Raw genomic sequence first — 21,030 nt, forward strand, 5'->3', positions numbered from 1 at the left:
TGACCCAATCCCCACAAGGGGATTGGTTAGCCGGGAGCAAGTTTTATGTCCCAGACAGCCTCCGACTGGAAGTTTTGCAGCGCTGTCATGATGCTCCCACTGCTGGACATTATGGGTATCTGAAAACTTTGCACCTAATCCAAAGACAATTCTGGTGGCCGGGCATGCGCAAAGACATTTCCCAATACGTTAGTTCCTGTCCTATTTGCCTCAGCGCCAAAACCAGAAAAGGGAAGCCTCCGGGTCTCCTGCAACCATTGGAAACGCCAAACAGACCCTGGGAAATAATATCTATGGACTTTATCACTGATCTACCTATCTCAAAAGGACATAAATGCATTTTAGTGGTGGTAGATCTGTTCTCCAAACAAGCTCATTTTATCCCCTGTACTACTATACCCTCCGCTCGAAAACTAGCAGATTTGTTTCTAAAACACATCGTAAAATTACATTCTTTTCCGTCCAAGGTGATTTCGGATCGCGGCGGACAGTTCGTTGCCAACTTCTGGCGGGAGCTTTTGAAAATGTTGAATATTGAACAAGGCATCAGTTCAAGCCACCACCCACAAACCGACGGGCAATCCGAAAAAACAAACCAAATATTAGAACAGTTTCTTCGTTGCTACATTAATTTTCAACAAGATAATTGGGTGGACCTTCTCCCTCTGGCCGAGTTCTCATATAACAACAGTGTACACGCTTCAACGGGGGAGGCCCCCTTCAAAATTGTCTACGGGACTCACTTCAATCCCTTCCCGTTGGATGCCCCCCCTCCCCATTCCTCTAAATTGCCAGATGTATCTTCGTGGTGGGGGGAGGCGGCGCAGCAATGGACTCTTATTAAGAAGCACCTTGACAAAGCCAAACTGGATTACAAAAAATACGCAGACCGCCATCGTGCGGCCGAATGGGAATTACAACCCGGAGATCATGTGTATATTTCCACAAAAAATCTAAAACTTGCTCAGACCAGCCGCAAACTCGCTCTGAAATTCCTAGGACCTTTTCCTGTGCGCAAGATAATAAATAAAGTGACTGTTGCTGTAACTTTGCCCAAGAACCTGCGCCATGTGCATGACACGTTCCATGTCAGTCTTCTAAAGAAAGCTCCCACCGACAACAAATGGCACGTCAAAGCTCCACCCATTCCAACTTTGATTGACGACCAAATACACTATGAGGTACAGCAAATCTTGGACTCTAAACTCAAACGAAATCAGCTTTTTTACCTCATTAGATGGAAGGACTTTGATTCTGGTTACGATGAATGGGTGAACTCTGCACATGTTCATGCTCCTAGACTAACCAAAGCTTTTCATACTCGCTACCCATATAAGCCAGGGGGGGATCTGTTTTAAGGGGGGCAGAATGTCAGGTCCAGTGTATATCTAAACTGTACTGACTCCATTTTCTAATGCTTCTAGTGTTTGAGTGTTCTCTTCCCAGGTGCACCAGTTCCCAGGCAGCATTCCCACCGGAGGAGACTGTTTTGTCTAACACCGTTCCACCAAGCATTGGCCTTGAAGGAGAGCAGCTTCCCAGGACTGAGAGATGTTGTTTTGAGAACTGTGGGGGGAGGCTGATCCAGATGGGTATTGTTACTCTGTATCTTATGCTTGCTCTTCATTGGTAACAATGATCATGTACCATCCTGATTCTCCTATTCAGGACAGTGGACTATAATGGACCTTTTCTGCAGTAAAGTTTCCTTTTCCAAACAATGGACTTGTGTTTGCTTCTAAAGGGAACCCTGTAGTGAGTGCCTTATTTAGCCACAGTCTGACATGTATCTATCAGTGGCCATCAGCTATGTGGGCTAAATAGAATCTCCTGGTTCAAAGGTTGGATACCTTTGAGTACTGGATACTGGGGAGAGGGACAACAGGGGATGGCTGTTGACTTGATCACTTGCTTGTGAGCTTCCGAAAGGGGTCTCACTGGCCACTCCTGGAAATGGGATACTGAACTAACAGTGTAATCCTAAAAAGAGTTACTCCAGTCCAAGCCCACTGAAACCAATGTGCTTAGACTGGAGTAATTCTTCTTAGTCCTGTAAATGAACCCTGGCTGAGTCTAACCCTGCAAAAGCAGTTATTAGAAAAGATGACACAACTTTGATAGTAGCATTACCAATAGCTATTAGCCGTGATAGTTAAGTGAGACCTCTAAGTCAGAGAAGCAATGCACTTTTGAGTATCAGTTGCAAGGGTAGGAGGACAACAGCCAGTGAAGATAGTTAGCTTCATGTGGCTCCTGGGAACACCTTGTTGGCCACTGCAGGAAACTAGATGCTAGACTAAGTGGACCCTTGGTCCAATCCAGCAGTGTTCTTCTCATGTCACTCTTCTAATTTCATGTATTGCTCTTTGAAATTTAACTACAAGGAGAAGTTTAAATGGGAGACCTTGCCAAGCTGGATTTCAGAAACCAGACAGCTTTTTCTCGGTTCCTCCGAGCATCATCCAAAGCTTTGGAAACCTTTTGCTCGTAATCCTCATTGGCTTCCTGGAGTTGCCTGTAAAGAGGTAATACAAAGGTAAAAATAGGAGGCTTGGCCTTCCCTCTCGGACAGGGAAGGTCCTTCTGACATCTTAATCAAAGATCTGGAAGCAAGCAGGCTACTAACCGTCAAGCCAGGGATCAATCAGTTGGAGAGGAGGGCTTTTTTGGGTCATCTCTGGGGATTTAAGAGATCAGTTATCTTTAGCTTGTCAGGGTTGTGCATTGGTACCTGAGAACAGGGTATAATGCTGGGTCTCTCTACATGAGATGTCTGGCATGGGAAGAACACATCGTGAGATGCAACGTTATCTAGGAAGGGTAGTTTAAGAAGACAGAGCCAGCGGCAGGGCAAAGGCTTTGCTTTACTGTGGAGCTGTGTGAAGGGGCTGTGAAATGCCAGCAGGGAAACTTCAGCTCATTATAATCTCTCCAGGCCCAGGCCTGGCTTTGGAAGACAGCTCCAGCCCATTTCCATTCTTTGCTGTCCTCTGGTCGGGATCCCACACAGTTTTAGACTGGAGAGGTGAAATTGACAGAGCCTTCCTGAGGCGAAGATGAAATTAACAAACCTTCTGAGGAGCACTCAGTTGGCTGGTTTTTTTTAAAACTATGCTTCCTGGCTAACATTGCATCTCCCTGTACTTGACAAACACATGCTGAGGCGTCTCATGTAGAGAGACTCATCGTTAGACACATTAAGATTGCCGGGGCTGCTGACCTGTCAGTTCTTACATCAATTCTCTGTTGTTTTTAATAATAATAACTGCACTTATATACTTCTCTTCTGGACAGATTAGTGCACCACTCAGAGTAGTGAGCAATGTCAGTGTTGTTATTATCTCAGCTGGGAAGCTGAGGAGTGGCTTACCCAAGGCCACCTGCTGAACTCATGACAGTCATGGGATTCGAACCAGCAGAGTGTTGATTCGCAGCCCAGCCACTTAAGCACTATGCTACAGGTCAGAGGATGGAACAGCAGATAGCTGATGCAAGGATATTAGCATTAGAATCTCAGATATCAGGTGATCCCAGAAAAGCAATCTTGGGCCACAACGTGCTATTAAGCCTCAAGGTCTGCTGTACTCCCTCAGTATGGGTTGGAGACCACGGCTACACCACTGCACCCCTTGATTGGCTGACCGCTCTAATTACTTGCTGTTTCTAGACACATACATTTGCAGCAGGCCTCAAACTCTAAGCTAACCTCTCTGCGGCCAAGGACATCCGGTTCAGCATCACAGTTCGCTCCCTCTGCTTCTGGAACCGTTCTTCCACTTGCTCTCGGCGCTGCTGCTCGAGCTCTTCCTCATCCTGCGTAATCTGCTTGCGGAGGTCTGCAAATTTGCCTTGCTCAATTTCAATCTTCCACATCCCGAGCCTTGTAAATGTGCAAGGGAGGGTCTGCCATTAATTGGGTCTGTCAACCAGCTTGCTTTCGAACCATTACAATAGCTAGCTAAAATATTTATTTATGAGTACCCTCATCCGGCCCATTGCCAAAGAATTTATTGCTGCTCACAATAGAACACTGAATAAAAAGAGGAACCCACAAGCTGTGGAGGGAAATGCTTCCAGCATACAAACAGAATGAAATGTTACAGCGTATCAATACCATGAAAGCCAAGCTAATTTAATAAAGGCTACCGTTTATCTTGACTTAATCAACACAGAAAACCGCTTAGTGGTTAGCTGAAATTAGCTTGAATCTAGTTGATGAGCTTTATGAGTATAATCAGAGTTGCACTACTGTTCTGGAGCCCGATGTGCCATGCCTGGGGACAGGACAGAAGATGTGGCTCAGGGCACAGTATGAACTCTGCATGCAGAAGACCTCTGGCACCTCCTCATCTCAGGTAAGCAGGTTCTTAACATCTGCGTTTTGAGATTATATAAAAACAAACCTTCGCTGCCAGATCTGCTGATAGTCGGAGCAGACAGCATTGGGCTAGATGGGAAGATAACTGACTTGGTGTAAGGTGGCTATATATATAGGACTGAAAGGTAGAATTAAGAACAGTGCAATTTAAGAGCATTCTTGGTGGTTACTTTTTCTGCCTTGCACAACATGACCATCTGTTCGTTTTTCTTCCCTCTCCCCTTTCCCCCATTCTACTGCTTTTGCAATTGAAATGAAGTGAGGGACAAACCATTCCCTTCTCTAAAGTCTTTGGAAGCTAGGGAAATGGTGGACAGGTAGTAAGTGTTGTTACGCGCACAATCGCTGTCATCACCTTTAGTGTGGCCTGGAATTTGTACATTGGGAACTCAAAGCTGCTTAGTGAAACTATTGAGGAACAATATTCCTGAGGAATAATCCTACGTGGTCTAAAGAACCTCCAGAGGATAAGAAGTGGGGGTGAGGGAGGTCCCTTAACAACAAACAACAACAACAACGACAACAAACATTCCATTTATATACCATCCTTCAGGACAACCTAATGCCCACTCAGAGCGGTTTACTAAGTGTGTTATTATTATCCCCACAACAATCACCCTGTGAGGTGGGTGGGCCTGAAGGAGCTCCAAGAAGCTGCGACTGACCCAAGGCCACCTAGCATGCATATCTGTCCTTTCAAGCGTGCTTATCTATCCCTTTAATTTTATTTAACTGATGCTCCAAATTAGCTATGGTGGGCCGTTGTTTTGGGCAGTGTTTTAAAAATATTTTTAATACATTTACTGCTGATCACGCAACAAGCATCAAAGGAGCGTATTTGAGTGTGTGTATAATATTGTTTATTGAATGTCCCAGCTGTTGATCATATTGAATCACACTATGTAATCCACCTTGAGTCTCAGAGTCTCTCTACATGAGACATCTGACATGTAAAGAACATGTTGGGAGATGCAATGGTAGCCAGGAAGGGTAGTTTTCAAAGACAGAACCGGTGGCAGGGCAAAGGCTTTGCTCTACATTGGAGCTGTATGAAGGGGCTGTGAAAGGCCAGAAGGGCAACTTCAGCTCATTATAACCTCTTCAGGTCCAAACCCGACTCTGGAAGGCAGCTCCAGCCCATTTCCATTCCTCGCTGCCCTCTGGTTGCCATCTCACACAGTTTTAGACTGGAGAGGAGAAATTGACAGAGCCTTTCAGGAGGCAAAGATGAAATAAAAAACCCGCCTGAGGAGTGATCTCCACCTGCTCTGTCTTTTTAAACTATGATTCCCGGCTAACATTGCATCTCCCTACACTTGACAAACATGCACAGAAGTGTCTCGTGTAGAGAGACTCTCAGTGAGAAAGACAGACTATAAGCATGCATGTGAGTGAGTGTGTGTGTGTAAGCTCTTTATGTAATTCTGCTATGCAAGAGCCCACCATCCACAAGCCTTGCTACTGGACTTACTTTGATAGTCTTTCAGAGAAATTTGTCCTTCTTTAGTAATTATCTGATTAGGGCATTATTCCTAACCATAATACAACAGTGATTTTTAATGATTATTTTTATGCTAAATGTTGTACCCACTTGAGACACCACCCTAATTATGCCACAGGTATCCCTTCTGAAAACTCTTTATCTTTTGTGTGTGTGTGTGTGTGTGTGTGTGTGTGTGTGTGTGTGTGTGAGAGAGAGAGAGAGAGAGAGAGAGAGAGAGAGAGAGAGAGAGAGAGAGAGAGAGAGAAACCCCAGTTAGTCCATCCTTTCCCTCCATTTTGGAATGAGAAGCAGGTCAAATTGTGGCCGTCTGGTAGGGCTCCATTGAAACACTGAAAGTTTGAAAAAAGTAGGTTAGATAAACAGCTGTCAGGGATGGATGAGATATAAATGGTTCCCTTTCAGGGCAGGGGATGAACTATTAAGCTCTAAATGTCTTTGATTCTTGATTTAGTTGCCCTCACAATTCCACCCATATAAAAGTTTCATTTCCAAAGTGGTCATATGTATGAGTTCAACAGAGGAGAACAGCACACATACTCTCTTTCTCATATATCTCATACTTAAATTATCCAAAAGAATCATCCGTTAATACAAATCAAATCATTTTTAAAGCTAGAATTTATATTTTCTAGTTTATTTTAGATTGCTCTGAGGGGGCACAAAGGCCAAACAGGAAGCATTTCCTTTCATATGTACCTCTTTGCTGTTTAAGATAAAATATCAGGAGCCTTTTGGAGAGAGAAATTTTTCTGCATTGAGCAAAAAGGTGGGTAAATCAGGACCAAACAAGATGCGATGTGGAGAGACCACATATATTTTATTTATGTATTCTCCCCATTCACATTTAAAGTTAAGGGGAGGACTATTTTTCTTTTTTTACAGAAGGGAAGAGCAATCTCAGGTAAGTTGCTGCTCCAACCTTACATTGCTTGTATGAGTAAATGGTTAACCTGAGCAGTTATTTATGGAAATGGACCTCTTGAAGGAAATGGACATCCAAACCAACTCACAGACTTCTTGTCTTCTATGTGGATGCTTTCTGGCCACGATTCCTCATTTTTATCTCTCCCAATAGAGCCTTCTCCTACAGCTCCTGTCTCATCTGTATCGACTTTCCTTCCAGTGTTGGCCCTGCTCTGCCCTTTGGCCACACATTTTTGACCAATGCCTTACTCAGGGGCGGCACCAGGGTTTCTGGCACCCGAGGCTGCCCCGCGGAGGCTCCCCACACTCCCAGTCGGGTACGGCGGGTGGCTGGGGAGGTTCCGCATGCTGCCCCGGATGCCTGCCGTGCCTGACCCGCAGCTGCTGCACCCAGCAGGGGGCGTGTGTTGGCGGCAGCGGCAGCGGCAGCGCAGGGCGAGAGGGATGGCAGGCTGAAGCAGCTGCGGGCCAGGCATGCCAGCTTTGCGGCATGTGCTCCCGCCCCTGGAGCCCCCTCCAGCACCCCCTTCGGCACCTCAGCGCTCAAGGCGGGGACAAGACCTGCCTCAATGGGCACGCCAGCCCTGGCCTTGCTGGAAAAAGAAACCCACCCGTGAATACCCAGCTTCTTGTTCTCTCTCCCAAAAGGCACCGACCTCATGGAGAAAGTGGGATGGATACGACCAACCCAGAATGTGCTGGCTGGAAAAAATCAAAATGGTGTGAAAATTCATTCCTAGACGCTTTCAGTGGTTTTCCAAAAGGAGGGTTGAAAATGCTTTCACAGTACAAAGTCCAAACTTTTTAAATAGGGCACCTGCCTTTCATATTTTCAGTCCATTAAAACGTTAGATGTTAACACATTTACATACTTATTGATTAATCCTCCCAGCTTAAAAGCAGGAAACATTAAGTAGGTTTTCTGGACTCAGAGCTAAATTGCTAGGTAGTATTAATAGAAGACCGTAACAATCAATCCTTTCACCATCTTTTTCTTCCTCTTTAACGTACACATTTTCATTCAGCATTGCAGCAATGTTTGACTCCAGGTCCTTTTCATTTCCCAGTTCACCACACAAGCGCCTCTGCGTTGCCTGTAGGCGGAACACGGCGGCACTGTTATATTTGTTTTTCAAAAAGAAAGAAAAGAGAAGAAAATGGGAAATAATGAATGTTAAAATCTTGTACATAAAAAAGAAACAATTATGGTGCCTTGAGGGTAAGGCTTATGCTTTCAGAATTCTGCCAGTTTATATTAATGGCATGCCTTTCAATTATGCTCCTAAAGTGTCCATTCTCCTTTCAGTCTCTTTAAAATTCTGTACACCGGTTGACTGACAATTACTGAAATGATAGCATTTTCGCAGACATTACATCCTATTCTGAAGTGGCTGGCAATTCTGAAAAAGAAAATAAGTTTTGTATGTAGCTTTTTTTTTATTCCCAAAGGGACTGAAGGGGACAAAATGGCCTTGCCAGGAAACAAACCTGGAATGGGTGTTCTCCAATAGAGGATCACTACAGACAGAACTTGGGGCTTGAGTCTGAAGATGTGGCTGCTGATTAGAACCAAAATTTGATAAGATGCAGCACACCAAACTCAGCACGGAAGAGGGCCATGCTTGGAAGAGCCAGAATGTCATCCAAAATAAAAAAAACTATGGCCAGTTGTCAGTGTTGAGCTATAGGCAGCCTCAGAGTGAAAGCTCCAAGCTAGGATTCAGGAGCCAGATTGCTGATGCCAAAGCTGAGATTGGACTGGAAACCTTCCATATAAAGGGAACTGCCAACACGGAAAGGCAGAATCACTCTGGAATCTAGGAACAGCTCACTGCCCAGAGAATGTTCCTACATGTAGCCCCAATGCTAAGCCACTGGTGTGAATCAGCACTGATCTATGGGTTCTCGGACCCTTCGGTTCTTGACAACCTCCTGGAAGTCCTATCTAAGCTGTTTTACATACCTCAACTGAATATATATACAGGATTAAAACATACTAAAAATTAAAGTTAAAAAAGAGGGAGAGGACAGGGCAGGGTCTAGGATAGTTTAATATCAGCCTCTGGAAGAAAGATCTGTTGAGGCCAGAAGTAACTGATCTCTCTTATGCTATGAGATAGAATTTTCCCTGCTATGCAATTCCTGAAGGGATGGGAGAGCTCGCAGAACCTGGTCCTGCCTGCCAAAAGATGACTGCAGATTTTCTCTGCAAGCTCTGTTACAGGAGAATTTATTTTACTGTGATACTGCTGACAACTCAGCCCATTACTTCTGCTCATCAGCCTTTCTGCTTGGCACTTAACTCGCCTTTATTAGTTTGTTATGGCTTGACACAATTATATTAACTTGATGAATAGCAAGCAGGCACGGTGGGAGCTGCAAAGTTTGTTCACAACACAGTTGATCCCAGCACACAAACCGCCGACGGCTTTCAGTTCAAACAAAATGGAGAGGAATGTACAGCAAATTGCCTCCTACTTCACAGCTGGGGAAACAGTGTGAGAGTTGTGCACTTTACAAATATCAGAGAGAGAGAGAGAGAGAGAGACAGAGAAAGAGAAAGAAGCACACAAGAAAACAAGGAATGCATCCAACATCCAAAATTTGGTACAGGGGAGCAAAATACTAGAAGTATCCTGAATACGGCAACAAGATTCTGGACAGCTATTGTGGAACTATCCCCCTGCTCCTCACAATTGCTGACTTTTAGCACAAGATGATGAGAAATTAATCCAACTGCACAGAACAGGCAACACTGTACCGAAGACAACAGCAAGCCAGCCAGCTATCAGAATGGGTAATTCAGTGACACAATGGACTGCCATAGCATGACAACCAGTCTACTGTGTCCAGTTACAACTGAAAGAACCACTTAGGAAATTCTATCATTGTGAAAATTACACATCCGCTTTTATAGTTGTGTCCAAATATACAGTGTTACTTTTCAATGAGCCAGAAATACTTCTAGAAAGAAAGGAAGAGGTTTCACACATCCTGAGCAAACCTGGTAACTAAAAATTCTACTGTGCTTATTTGCTATCTGTCAGTCACTCGCGGCTGTATAAACGGGTCTAAAGCCGGTGAAATAGGAAGACAGTGAGATAAACCCAAGTTTTCGTACAAGAAAAGCTTATGTAAGGGTTAAGAAGAACTAAATAACAATACATTCCTGTGATTGTTGTGACAATTAATAGTATTAGTGCAGGGGAGGGGAACCAATCACCCAGAACATGCTTCTAAAAATAAATGGAATTCCTCCAGGTTTGTAGTATTATAGCGAACAGAATTATGATTATAATATTGTAATTACTGCACTAATCAGAGACCACCTTACTGCATAAAATGAATGGATGAATCTCATTGTTTTCCCCTACACAGATCTATTAAGGATACAGCACTTTTATTACCCTTGAATTTTAATTAGTCCCATGAGAAAAGATCCGGGGAAAGCGCAATGCCATCTTGTCCTTTTAACAGTCTGATGTAGCGCTAGTACACAAGAGAACACTTTTCTTGCTATGATTTTTTTTTTAAGTCTCCTTTTCAATTTGTTGAGGATGTTTCAGTTTCAGGATCCAGGCCTAAGTGCAGTGCTCCCAAGGAGAAGTCACTGACAAGGAGACCTCAATAAACCAGCCCAGCCTATTCCCCTCCTGCTGAGGTTGCTAATTGTGCAAAAGATGAACTGGGTTACTGAATCAGTCTCTCTCTCTCTCTTCAGGGCTGAAAGCACCCTCTTTCTGTCACAAGTCTCACAACCTGATCTCTGTTTTCAAGGATGCCATGCAGGCTGTAGTGCGAGTCATACCCCCTACGTGTGCATATAAGTCAGCTGAACGCCACAGACCAACCGCTATCCTTCAGGATCTATGTAGTCTCCGCATGGAAGAAGCCTCCTTTCTTGATAACATCTCTCCCCATTTTCTGTTTTGCACATAAGGGCTAGTGGATCTTCGTTCTTACTTGTATCTTATACAAGCTTACACCCTGGAAAACTTTGTTAGTCTTTAAGGTGCTAGTGGACTCGAATTTTGTTCCACTACTGGAGACTAATGTGGCTAACCACCTGAAATTATCTGCTTTTTTCTTTCTGATTTTCAGTTTGCTGCTTGATGGAATTTGACGTTGCTAAGGATTTTCAAATATGCAGGGTTTTTTCATTGCTCTTAGTTGTGAGGCTTAATTCGCTTGTGAACATTTTTGTCCCACCCATTTTCCCTGTTAGTTTTCCCCACTGTGTTTCTTTCTTTTATGCTGTTTTAACAGCATATTTAGGGCACATTAACATCATTTGTATGCCACTTATACATTATATACCATTTTAATGCAAAAATAAGCATCAGTTTTAACATCAGTTTTATAATCCATTTTCTTTATTTGGGCAGGAAAATGAAATAGCCATAATTTCATCTCAAGCACAAAGAAGCCTCAGAAGAGAAGGCTTTTGAAGTGAATCACTGAGAGTCTTTCTACACGAGACATCTTACATGAGGATGCTCAAGTGTAGGGAGATGCAACGTTAGCCAGAAAGCATAGTTTAAAAAGACAGAGCTGGACGAGATCACTCCTCAGAGGGTTTGTTAATTTCATTTTTGCCTTTCTGAAGGCTCTGTCAATTTCACCTCTCTACACTAGGGTAGTTTAAAAAGACAGAACCTGTGGAGATTGCTTTTCACAGGGTTTGTTAATTTCATCTTTGCCTCCCCAAATGCTCTGTCAATTTCACCTCCCCTTTGGGGAGGCAAAGATGAAATTAACAAACCCTCTGAGCAGCCATCTCTGCGGGCTCTGTCTTTTAAAACTACGTTTCCCAGCTACCATTGCATCTCCCTACACTTGAGTATCCCCATGTCAGATGTCTCGTGTAGAGAGACTGAGTCACAACCTATGGTAACATCCCTAGACCATACCTGCCCTGGGTCAAGCCATCTTGTCCCATTTGATTGAAAGCTCTGCTCCCTGACAAAGGAAAGCCTTGCTGTTTGGAAGCTGGCTCCTGCCAGACCTTACAGTGTTGCTGTACAAGTTATCCTCTTACCTATTTTGATTCACTAAAAATAACCTATACCCACCTGAAATTAGGAAACACACAGCATTTGATACTATTTTCTACCTAGAACATCTTCTGGTTTGTTTCACTTTACTTTTCAACCCATAATCTCAAATGTCTTTACAAATTTTATGTATATCTTCCAGCCTGCCCCCAGCAAACAAAAATTTCCATGCTTACTTATAACAGGATGCAATTTTTGGCTTGGAATTAACTCTAAGGATGAGGTCCCCCCTTGTATGGTCCCCCTCCACTATGTTGCTTAAGCTACCAAGATCAAATAATCTTTGATCACTTCCTCGTTGATGCTATTGAAATACAAAGAGACTTCAGAAATACCAACTGGCAGGCATCTTGTTTGTATCCCCCTTTTGGAGTCTTACCCTCTGTCTGAATACTGATAGGATAGAGCCAGGGCTTGTTTTCTGGGAAAAGAGGTGGTGGAACTCGGTGGTGGAACTAAAGACTACACAATGACATCACTTTGGGTCAGCTGGAACAAGGGGGGAGTTTTTTAAAGTTCAAATCACTGTGGAGGGCAATCTAACCTCCCCTCTGTCTGGTGATCAGGGGGCGGGGCCATCAGCCATGTGACTATTTTCAAGAGGTGCCAGAACTCCGTTCCACCACATTCCAGATGAAAAAAAGCCCTGGATAGAGCTAATCCAAAGTTGCTACATCTCCGTCTCTCCTGAGCTGGTATCTTCAGACTTTGAACAGTATATGGTGCAACCATATCGGCAACACAACAGCAAAAGTGCTCGAGTCTTTTTTTTTTTTTACAGCACAGAATAAAAGGTTAATGTTTTGTGCCATGTGCTACGGCCCCGTGAGATAACTCTTTGTTTTGTGGTTTCAACAGTGACTCATTAAACATCACTTGAAAAAGAGAATCAAGTAAGTGTTGGACAACACTATCGAGTCTTTCCAGAACCAGGGACAGCCTGGAAACCTTAACAAAGTTCCACATATATTATCACGCCCTATGAATAAATACTGGAAAAAAGAATAATCTCTGACAAGCAGGTAGCACTACCTACCTATTTCCAGCTGCCTTCCCTCTCTCAATCTCTTTCTCAATGTCCTTTTGTTGCATCGTCAGGGTCTCAATCCGTAACTGGCAGGCATTTAGTTCTTCCCTGAAAATGAGCACACACAATCTCTGGTTAGTTAAAAAAAAACAAAAACAGATCAGGTCCACTCCTTTAGTTAACATTTACGGCATCTGTAGGATAGCATCATGGGAAAAGGATTTAAAAAAGAAAGTATTAACCTCTAGAAAGGGTATCAACTGGTTAGACTCCAAGGGAACAACCACCGACCTCCTCACCTAGAATGAGTAAGAGCTGCTTCTAGAAGACCAACTAAGAAAGCTTTTGTCATCGGGAAAATGACTGAGGCACTCTTGTTCCCCCCACCACCATGCCTTATCAAGTACTGATCTCCCGCTGCTTTGGGTCCAGTTTGGAGCCAATTTGGTGTAGTGGTTAAGAGCAGCAAGACTCTAATCTGGAGAACTGGGTTTGATTCCCCACTCCTCCGCTTGAAACCTGCTGGGTGACCTTGGGTCAGTCACAGCTCTTCCAGAGCTCTCTCAGCCCCACCCACATCACAGGGTGACTGTTGTGTGGGGATAATAACAACACACTTTGTAAACCACTCTGAGTGGGCGTTAAGTTGTCCTGAAGGGTGGTATATAAATCAAATATTATTATTTCAGGCTTTGAAAAGGCACTGAGGTGGGGAGGGGACAAGAATGCCACACTGCAGGCCTGATCAGGGCTGGGCCCTTGGAGCGTTTAAAACGGCAGCACCATCATTGTGGCTGCTGCTAGATGTGATGGTTTGGTCCTCAGTGCTTGACTGAGAAGTGTTACCTCTGAAAAGACAGAATGACTTGAACCATCAAATTCCAGGGAGGATCCCCCTGCAGGGGGGTACCCACTATATGTGGGGACCAAGTGGAATCAACACTTCTGGAGAAGACCTCTGAGAGTTCAGAATCTATAGATCCTACTGAATTTTGGAAGCCAGACACATGCTATGTTACCATAGGTCATCTTGACTTCAAGTATAAGACCACCTCTGCCTCTCAGCTTCACAGAGCCAATGTTAGGCAGGAAATGGATGCAAACCGCCCCCCCCCCCCCAATTATGCTGTTGACAGAGGGAGGAAAAACACCCAGACCTGGTTTTTCGAAAGATTATATTCTTTTCTTTGGCAAGGCTGTCAAGCTGGTTCAAGTTCCGGCGCAAGTTGAGTATCCGAACTCGATCCGGGTAGCTCATGGTTCTTTTGATGCCGTGGACTGCATGCTGTTCTAGGATATCCCTTTTGGTTAGCAGTGGAGGAGGGAAAAAAATCTGTTTTCACATAGATATAATCTTTAAAACAAAATTTCCATCTACCTGGTACATTTTTATCCCAACCTTCTTTCAAGAAGTTCAAGATGGGATATGTGATTCTCCCTGTAAGAGCAGCAGTTCAGATCAAGGCAATCGAGATATCCCAAAAGCTCTTTGGAAAGATGCCTTGGTTTGGAGCCTATACGCTACCAGCAGTTCAACCTTTCTGGTGCCACTGCAGAAAATGCCCTGTCCAAAGTTTCCCTGTATTTTAAACCTGGCAGACACACAGCAGGGCACTGAAGCAATGCTAAATTTTTTATTTGATGGTTTCACATTTCATATGCAATATGTGCACAGTTTGCCCAATCTTCCACTTCCTTCAGTTCATTTGTGTCTTTTCCCTTGTACTATATTACCAATGTGCACGTGTGAACTGATAAATCGCCATACAAAAAAGCATATGATGTTACATATAGCAATATCAAGATTGTTTTTGCCCAGGAGTGCTTTTGCACACCTGCAAATCACTCCACAAAAAAAAATCTTGATGCAATATGTATTGTACACTCCCATCAAGATGGCTTTTTTTTGCAATGAATTAGCAATAGTTTGACCCAGCAAGGCAATTCTTACACATGCCATCTGAAAAAAACTCTGGATTTTAAATACCTTCTCACATATGTTCCACAGCAGCTTTGCTCATCTGAACAGGGTCTCCTGCAGGTGTCAGGCTGCACACAGGTGAAGTCAGCAGCAGTCCGTACAAGGGCTTTCTCTGTGGTGGCCCCTATCCTGTGGAATGACCTGCCTGAGGAAGTCAGAAGAGCCCCCTCTCTCCTGGCTTTCCGTAAACGGTGCAAAACCGAACTATTCAAAAAAGCTTTTTACTCAAAAGGGAGGTCTGTATTGTAGGGATGGGAGTCTCAAATGCTTCACTAATGAGTTAGGGATCATAGACTTCATCACTATTTTTGCCTTATTTATTATCTGCTCCTTTAAATATGTACTCCCAGGGCTTTTTTTCTGAGAAAAGAGGTAGTGGAACTCAGTGGGTTGCCCTCAGAGAAATAGTCACATGGCTGGTGGCCCCGCCCCCTGATCTCCAGACAGAGGGGAGTTGAGATTGCCCTCCGTGCCGCTGAGCAGCGCGGAGGGCAATCTAAACTCCCCTCTGTCTGGAGATCAGGGGGCGGGGCCACCAGCCATGTGACCATTTTCAAGAGGTTCCAGAACTCCGTTCCCTCGCGTTCCCCCTGAAAAAAAGCCCTGTGTACTCCTATGTACAACCAGCACTCCATGTTGTCTAATGTTAGTCATAAAACTGATTATGTTTTGCTCCAGTATTTTTTTTACTCTGTCTTGGATCCTTGCTAATGCTATGTCTTTTAAACTTATGGTATTATATTGAAATGTACTTGATACTGATTGTATTAACCTCATACTGTGTAATCCGCCTTGAGTCTCAGTGAGAAAGGCAGACTATAAATGACGTAAATAAATAAAATAAAAAACAGACATAACGGAAGCCACACTCACCCACTGGCATCAGAATCTTCCCTAACTCCTTCAGAAGTACCTTCACAGAACTCTTCATTGTATTCATCTTCAAGTCTGAATCCTGATAGAAACAAGACAGACTTTGTCCATTACCTATGACTTTACAGTGCAGTTCTAAGAAGAGTTAATCCAATCTGAGCCCACTGAAATCAATGGGCGCAGACTGGAGTAACTCTGCTTAGGATCTCACTGTTATTTGTCCCCCTTCTTGACAAGCCTGCACATGATAAGAGGCCCAGAGATGACATCTTAAAAGCTTTATTGCTGAGTCTACTGGAAAAAAAATAATTCTTATCACAAAACATATATAAAGGCAATTTTACACCTCAGGACTTAAAACAGACAAATGCTCTCTACGTTGGTGACAGAGCTGTCACTGACAATCAGCTCTAAGTGTTGGGCAGTGGAGGTTCCTAATAGCCAAATGGGAATATAGGGTTTATGGTCCACTGAAGGGTACTAGTGACAAGGGGTAAAAGGAAATGCCTTCACGCAGGTGGTATACTTTGTTCCCAAACACATACCCATTGGGCTTGTATCGACAATCCTCAAATAAAAATTCTCACAAAATATTTATCTAGCCCCACTTTCTCAGATCATAATCAAAGAAAGTACACTGTTGGCCCTAAGGAGGTTTTCTTTTCGCTGCCCTGGCAGAATGAAAGGTTTGCTGTCACTCTAACTTCCTCTTCCACATCAGCGTGGCAAATGATAGCATATGACATGATCAAATGTCAGTGGCTTAGCAGCGGAGCACATGCTTTGCATGCAAGCCACAAGTTCGAGTCCAAGCCTTAAAAGATCTTAAATACCTGGTGTTAGAAAATGCTGTTCTTCTCCAGACAGCTGCTGCCAGTCAAAGTAGACAATACTGGATGCATGGTTAGTATCAGACAGCTTCATGTGGCCATGTATGTTTTGATACAGTTAAATAAAAACAAAAGCGAAATTTTGTGCTCTGGTCGTTAAAGCCCATTAGAGTGTAGGCCTCCATTTCGGTTGCTTGCTTAGAACTATGCTGACTTCCTGGTTTTTACAAATTTTGATAGATATTAGGAAATTATGTTTTTAAATTGTATATACTTATATGCTTCATGTTTCAAATGGTTGTAAAATGTGCACTTAAATTTTATGGTTAACGTACTGGCTAAGTGCTGTAATAATAAAGATACTGGGCTACCTGTGTTTAGCATCTCTGCCTAGGACTCTTTCTCTGAGTCACTACTGGAGATCAGAAACCTTTTGACTGGTCATGGCTCCTGAGATATCACCTAAACCACAAGGTGTTTTGTTCACCTCTTCCAAAAAAGGCAAACAGCACTTTTCTCTCCAAGACTTCTGAATGGTTGAGCAGATGTTGCTGGAATTTTAGCATCTTAGTAGTTTGCCTAGTTTAACTTTACAGTTGGATTGGCCCTGCTTAGCAATATTTTGGGGACAGAAATATTCTCAATACATGCTGGCAAGTCTCTTCCCTCATAGAAGCAGCAAACTCTAACGAGTTTGTTCCCTGAGCAACTAGAGTGTTCATGAACATCCAGTATCACTGCACCATACTGGCCAACCAATACCAAAGACTTCATGATCACATGGAATATTTGTATTATGAAACAGCACCCTGTTTTAAAACTTAACCTTTCCAGCTCCCCTCGTCTTGTACGAATAGTTCCGGTACACTCTCTTTTTCTTCATTTTCCACTTCCAGGAAATGTACATCAGGAGTCAGACTCTTTTCCGAAATACTGGGTAACTTCATATCATCCATCTGGGCAAGGGGTTTTTTTTCCCACCTTTCAAATGGAACTTAGCTATAAAGAAAACAATTAACATTAACGCAAGAATTGTTTTCCAACCCCAAGTACAGTTGGGCTACCTTATAAAAACATACATTTGCTCACAAATGATAGAAAATTATTCTTTTTTGCTTCCCCACAGGCCCAAATCTGACTGGATTTTGTTATTCCCCATGTATTTTACTGTCCTCTTGATCAATGGGATATTATCTGCTCTTTTCAGAAGGTCTGACAAGAGGACTACAGAAACAGTAATTTTAATAGTTTCATCATCCCTTTATCTTGTGACCCTTATTTCTGAATTGTGCTTATATGCATATAATAGATTGCTGAACATTTGTATTTATTTTATTATTTTATTTTATTACGGTTCTAGACCGCCCTCCCCATCAGACAGGCTCAGGGTGGTACAGGGCCAAGCCTGAGTAAGTGCAACATGCTGTTGTACTTTATAGACTATTTTATTGAAAATAAACTTGAAAAAGGCTGTCTGGCATGTGGCAGGGGATGGCCAGGGGATAGCCATACAGAGTCGGCGGGGGCGGGGTGTGTGTGTGTGTGAATCAAAATTGGCAATCCCACAAGCTGAAATTTTTTAAAATGTTCATACTGGTGTTATATAGTATTATCAGTTCTAATGTTTGTATTTATGCTATTTTAATACTGTATTGTTTATCGTATCTCTTAGACTATTTTTTTGTCAGTATCAATACAAGAAACCATTAATACTTATTTTAAATATGTAATAAACAGAACAATCTTAACAGTAGAGATATTAATAGTAATATAACAATCTGCACAAAAGGTCACCACAAACCCCAAATTTCCATATCAATAACTTCTTGGTAAGGTAGCTTTGTCAAAAGTAGATCATTTTTAGAAAGAAATTCGAGGAAAGGCTCCCACTTGACTATTTATTTTTAAGTATTGGCTATTATATATTTTATGCTGTAAACCGACTTGAGCACCAAACATGGTGGAGAGGTGGTACAGAAGTCAGATAAATAAAAAAAAAGTTTGAAAACTGCAGCAGCTACAATTGCAGCACAATCCCTAAGAAGAGTTATTCCAGTCATTAAAAATCAATGGGCTTAGGCTGGAGTAACTTTGTTTAAGATAGTAGTAAAGAGTCCAGTAGCACCTTTAGGACTAACCAGCTTTATTGCACCATAAGCTTTCGAGAGCTACAGCTCTCTTCGTCAGATGCATGATCTTTGTTTAGGATTGCACTCGTTAAGTGTGGTACACTAGGGTTGGGGAGCGCTGGGGTCAAGTCCCTCTCACGCAGCCCCAGAGATCACCCAGTGCCTTTGAGCTATTCTTTCTCAGACCCCCAGCCTACCTCACAGTGTTGTTGTGAGGAACACTGAGGAACAAAGAAGAGGGGAGAACAATGTGTGCCATATTTTAAAAATGCAAAAAGAAAAAGTGTGTTGATGTAAGCAGCTTTGGGAAGGAAGTTGCAGTATAAATAAGGATCCCACAGGCAGCCTTGTCTGTCATCAATGATTCCCCTGTTGAATTTCTGCCTGCCAGATGGCTGTTAAGGACACGTTAGTGTGTTTTTTTTAAACTGCCATGACATGTTTGAGTCATCCCCCACAAATTTGCCTCAGAAAAACTTCTCCCCTTTCACCGACCCTTTATACCCCCCAACGACTCCCCCTCCTTTCACCCAATGGTATCGCCCAACCGCCGCGCGAGGGAGTTTAAACTTGCCCCAAAGCGGGGAGACCCAGCAGCGTGTAAAAGAGTCAACAGCCTACCTCCCAACCGTTTCCAGTCGTCTGTTTGCGCTGGTCGCTAAGACAACGGAACGAACCAACTTGTAAAATGGGGGAGTTCATACATGTATTTTTATGAAGCGAGGGAAATGGCGCTTTCTCCTTTTCGGAACTCGAGGTTTAACCATTGAAACGAATAAACTGAGATTATTTTATTTTATTTTTAATTCGTAAAGCCCCGGGTGCGAAGGAGAGGAGACGATGGTAGTCTCTACAGGAATGGTACGTTCCAGTCGTTCCTGGTGGCTCCTTCTGGGTCCCTTTTATATATACTATTAGAATAAATTAATTCAGACGAAATAAAACCCCTTCTGACACCCCCATTCCAGACATGATTCTGTTCCTTTAACAGCTTCATTGCAGGCAGAAATTTGTCTAGTAAAAGCTTTCCTTTGTTCTTCATTTGTACCTTTTCAAACAAAATACAAAAAACGCATTAAACATCGTTAAAGGAATGCATTAAAACTTTTGGACAGTTATAGCACACGATTAAGAACAAATTCAGAACCAATTTTTATCTATGCAGTTTTTGAAAAATCTTTATTGCATTAGCACAAAGCCATAGCAACAGTACAAGACAAAATCAAATTCCCATCAAAATAAATTAAAAAAAATATTCTGGACATTTTCCTAGAAATACTTGAAATACAGAATAACCATTAAAACATCTCATAATAAAAACAACAGTACAATCCAAAGGCTAATGACCCAGAGTAGCGAAACTAGGCAATTTGATTTGTACCCTAAGACGGTGGGCGAAAGTTGTATCATTGCAGCTGCTGCTCTTATTTTGGGGTTTTTATATTGTATACTGTTATTTAAATGTAAACTTATATTTATTTATATGGTATATTTTATTCTGTATTGTATTTATTTTGTTGTGACCCCTCCTGAGACTGTTTGCAGAGAGGGCGGGCTATAGGACAGACAGACAGGGGGGGGGGAAGGCCTTAGATTGCTTGGGTAGAGGTGAGTTTAAAGGTACCAGTGTGCAATATGCAGGTTTATTTCTCTCCGTCACCCCAGAATTCCTGTAGTATTGCAAAATATTGGCAGATAGCTCTTGGTTCACATGGGGAGCGGGTGATACATATATTTCAGATTTACCAGGGATGTATTGTCGAAGGCTTTCATGGCCGGAGAACGATGGTTGTTGTGGGTTTTCTGGGCTGTATTGCTGTGGTCTTGGCATTGTAGTTCCTGACGTTTCGCCAGCAGCTGTGACTGGCATCTTCAGAGGTGTAGCACCAAAAGACAGAGATCTCTCAGTGACACATAGAGATCTCTGTCTTTTGGTGCTACACCTCTGAAGATGCCAGCCACAGCTGCTAGCGAAACGTCAGGAACTACAATGCCAAGACCACGGCAATACAGCCCGGAAAACCCACAACAACCATTTTACCAGGGATCATTGTAGAGTTGCCAACCTACAGGTGGGAACCACTACCAACCGCCCTTCCGGGAGTTTGCAATAATTAATACAATGAAATATTCAATTAATTAATTTATAATCTTAAAGTGCCAACAGTGCTCTAATAAATAAATAACAAATCAATCAATAACATACAATTATTGCACTATTCCATTACAATACATACATCCCAAAACAGTCATTATATTACATATATTTATAATACTATCCAACTGGTGGAGACGAAATCTACAAAAGTCCAAAGTTAAAGTTCCATGTA

The 21,030-nt window shown here is 42.8% G+C and overlaps 1 protein-coding gene across 1 annotated transcript; it reads right to left on the reverse strand.

The window, feature by feature from the left end:
* Positions 1-6,132: 6,132 nt before the first annotated feature.
* On the reverse strand, positions 6,133-17,443 carry LOC129344727 (cilia- and flagella-associated protein 74-like). The gene is made up of 6 exons (XM_055001576.1): positions 17,398-17,443; positions 15,742-15,823; positions 14,045-14,188; positions 12,897-12,995; positions 7,818-7,922; positions 6,133-6,211 (listed from the first exon to the last, which is right to left on the reverse strand). The coding sequence occupies exons 3-6, from the start codon at positions 14,143-14,145 to the stop codon at positions 6,175-6,177; spliced, it is 342 nt and encodes a 113-aa protein (XP_054857551.1). The 5' UTR covers positions 14,146-14,188; positions 15,742-15,823; positions 17,398-17,443; the 3' UTR covers positions 6,133-6,174.
* Positions 17,444-21,030: the final 3,587 nt, after the last annotated feature.

The sequence above is a fragment of the Eublepharis macularius genome, chromosome 17, assembly GCF_028583425.1.
Source record: "Eublepharis macularius isolate TG4126 chromosome 17, MPM_Emac_v1.0, whole genome shotgun sequence".
Taxonomy (NCBI): domain Eukaryota; kingdom Metazoa; phylum Chordata; class Lepidosauria; order Squamata; family Eublepharidae; genus Eublepharis; species Eublepharis macularius.

Excerpts from the sequence above, each read along its gene's own strand:
- LOC129344727 (XM_055001576.1), bottom strand. The coding sequence starts at position 14,145 with ATGAGCTACCCGGATCGAGTTCGGATACTCAACTTGCGCCGGAACTTG. Across the intron at positions 12,996-14,044 it reads ATAATCTTTCGAAAAACCAG|GGAAGAACTAAATGCCTGCC; the intron begins GTCTGGGTGTTT and ends GCTCATTTTCAG. Across the intron at positions 7,923-12,896 it reads GGGAAGGCAGCTGGAAATAG|TGCCGCCGTGTTCCGCCTAC; the intron begins GTAGGTAGTGCT and ends CAAATATAACAG.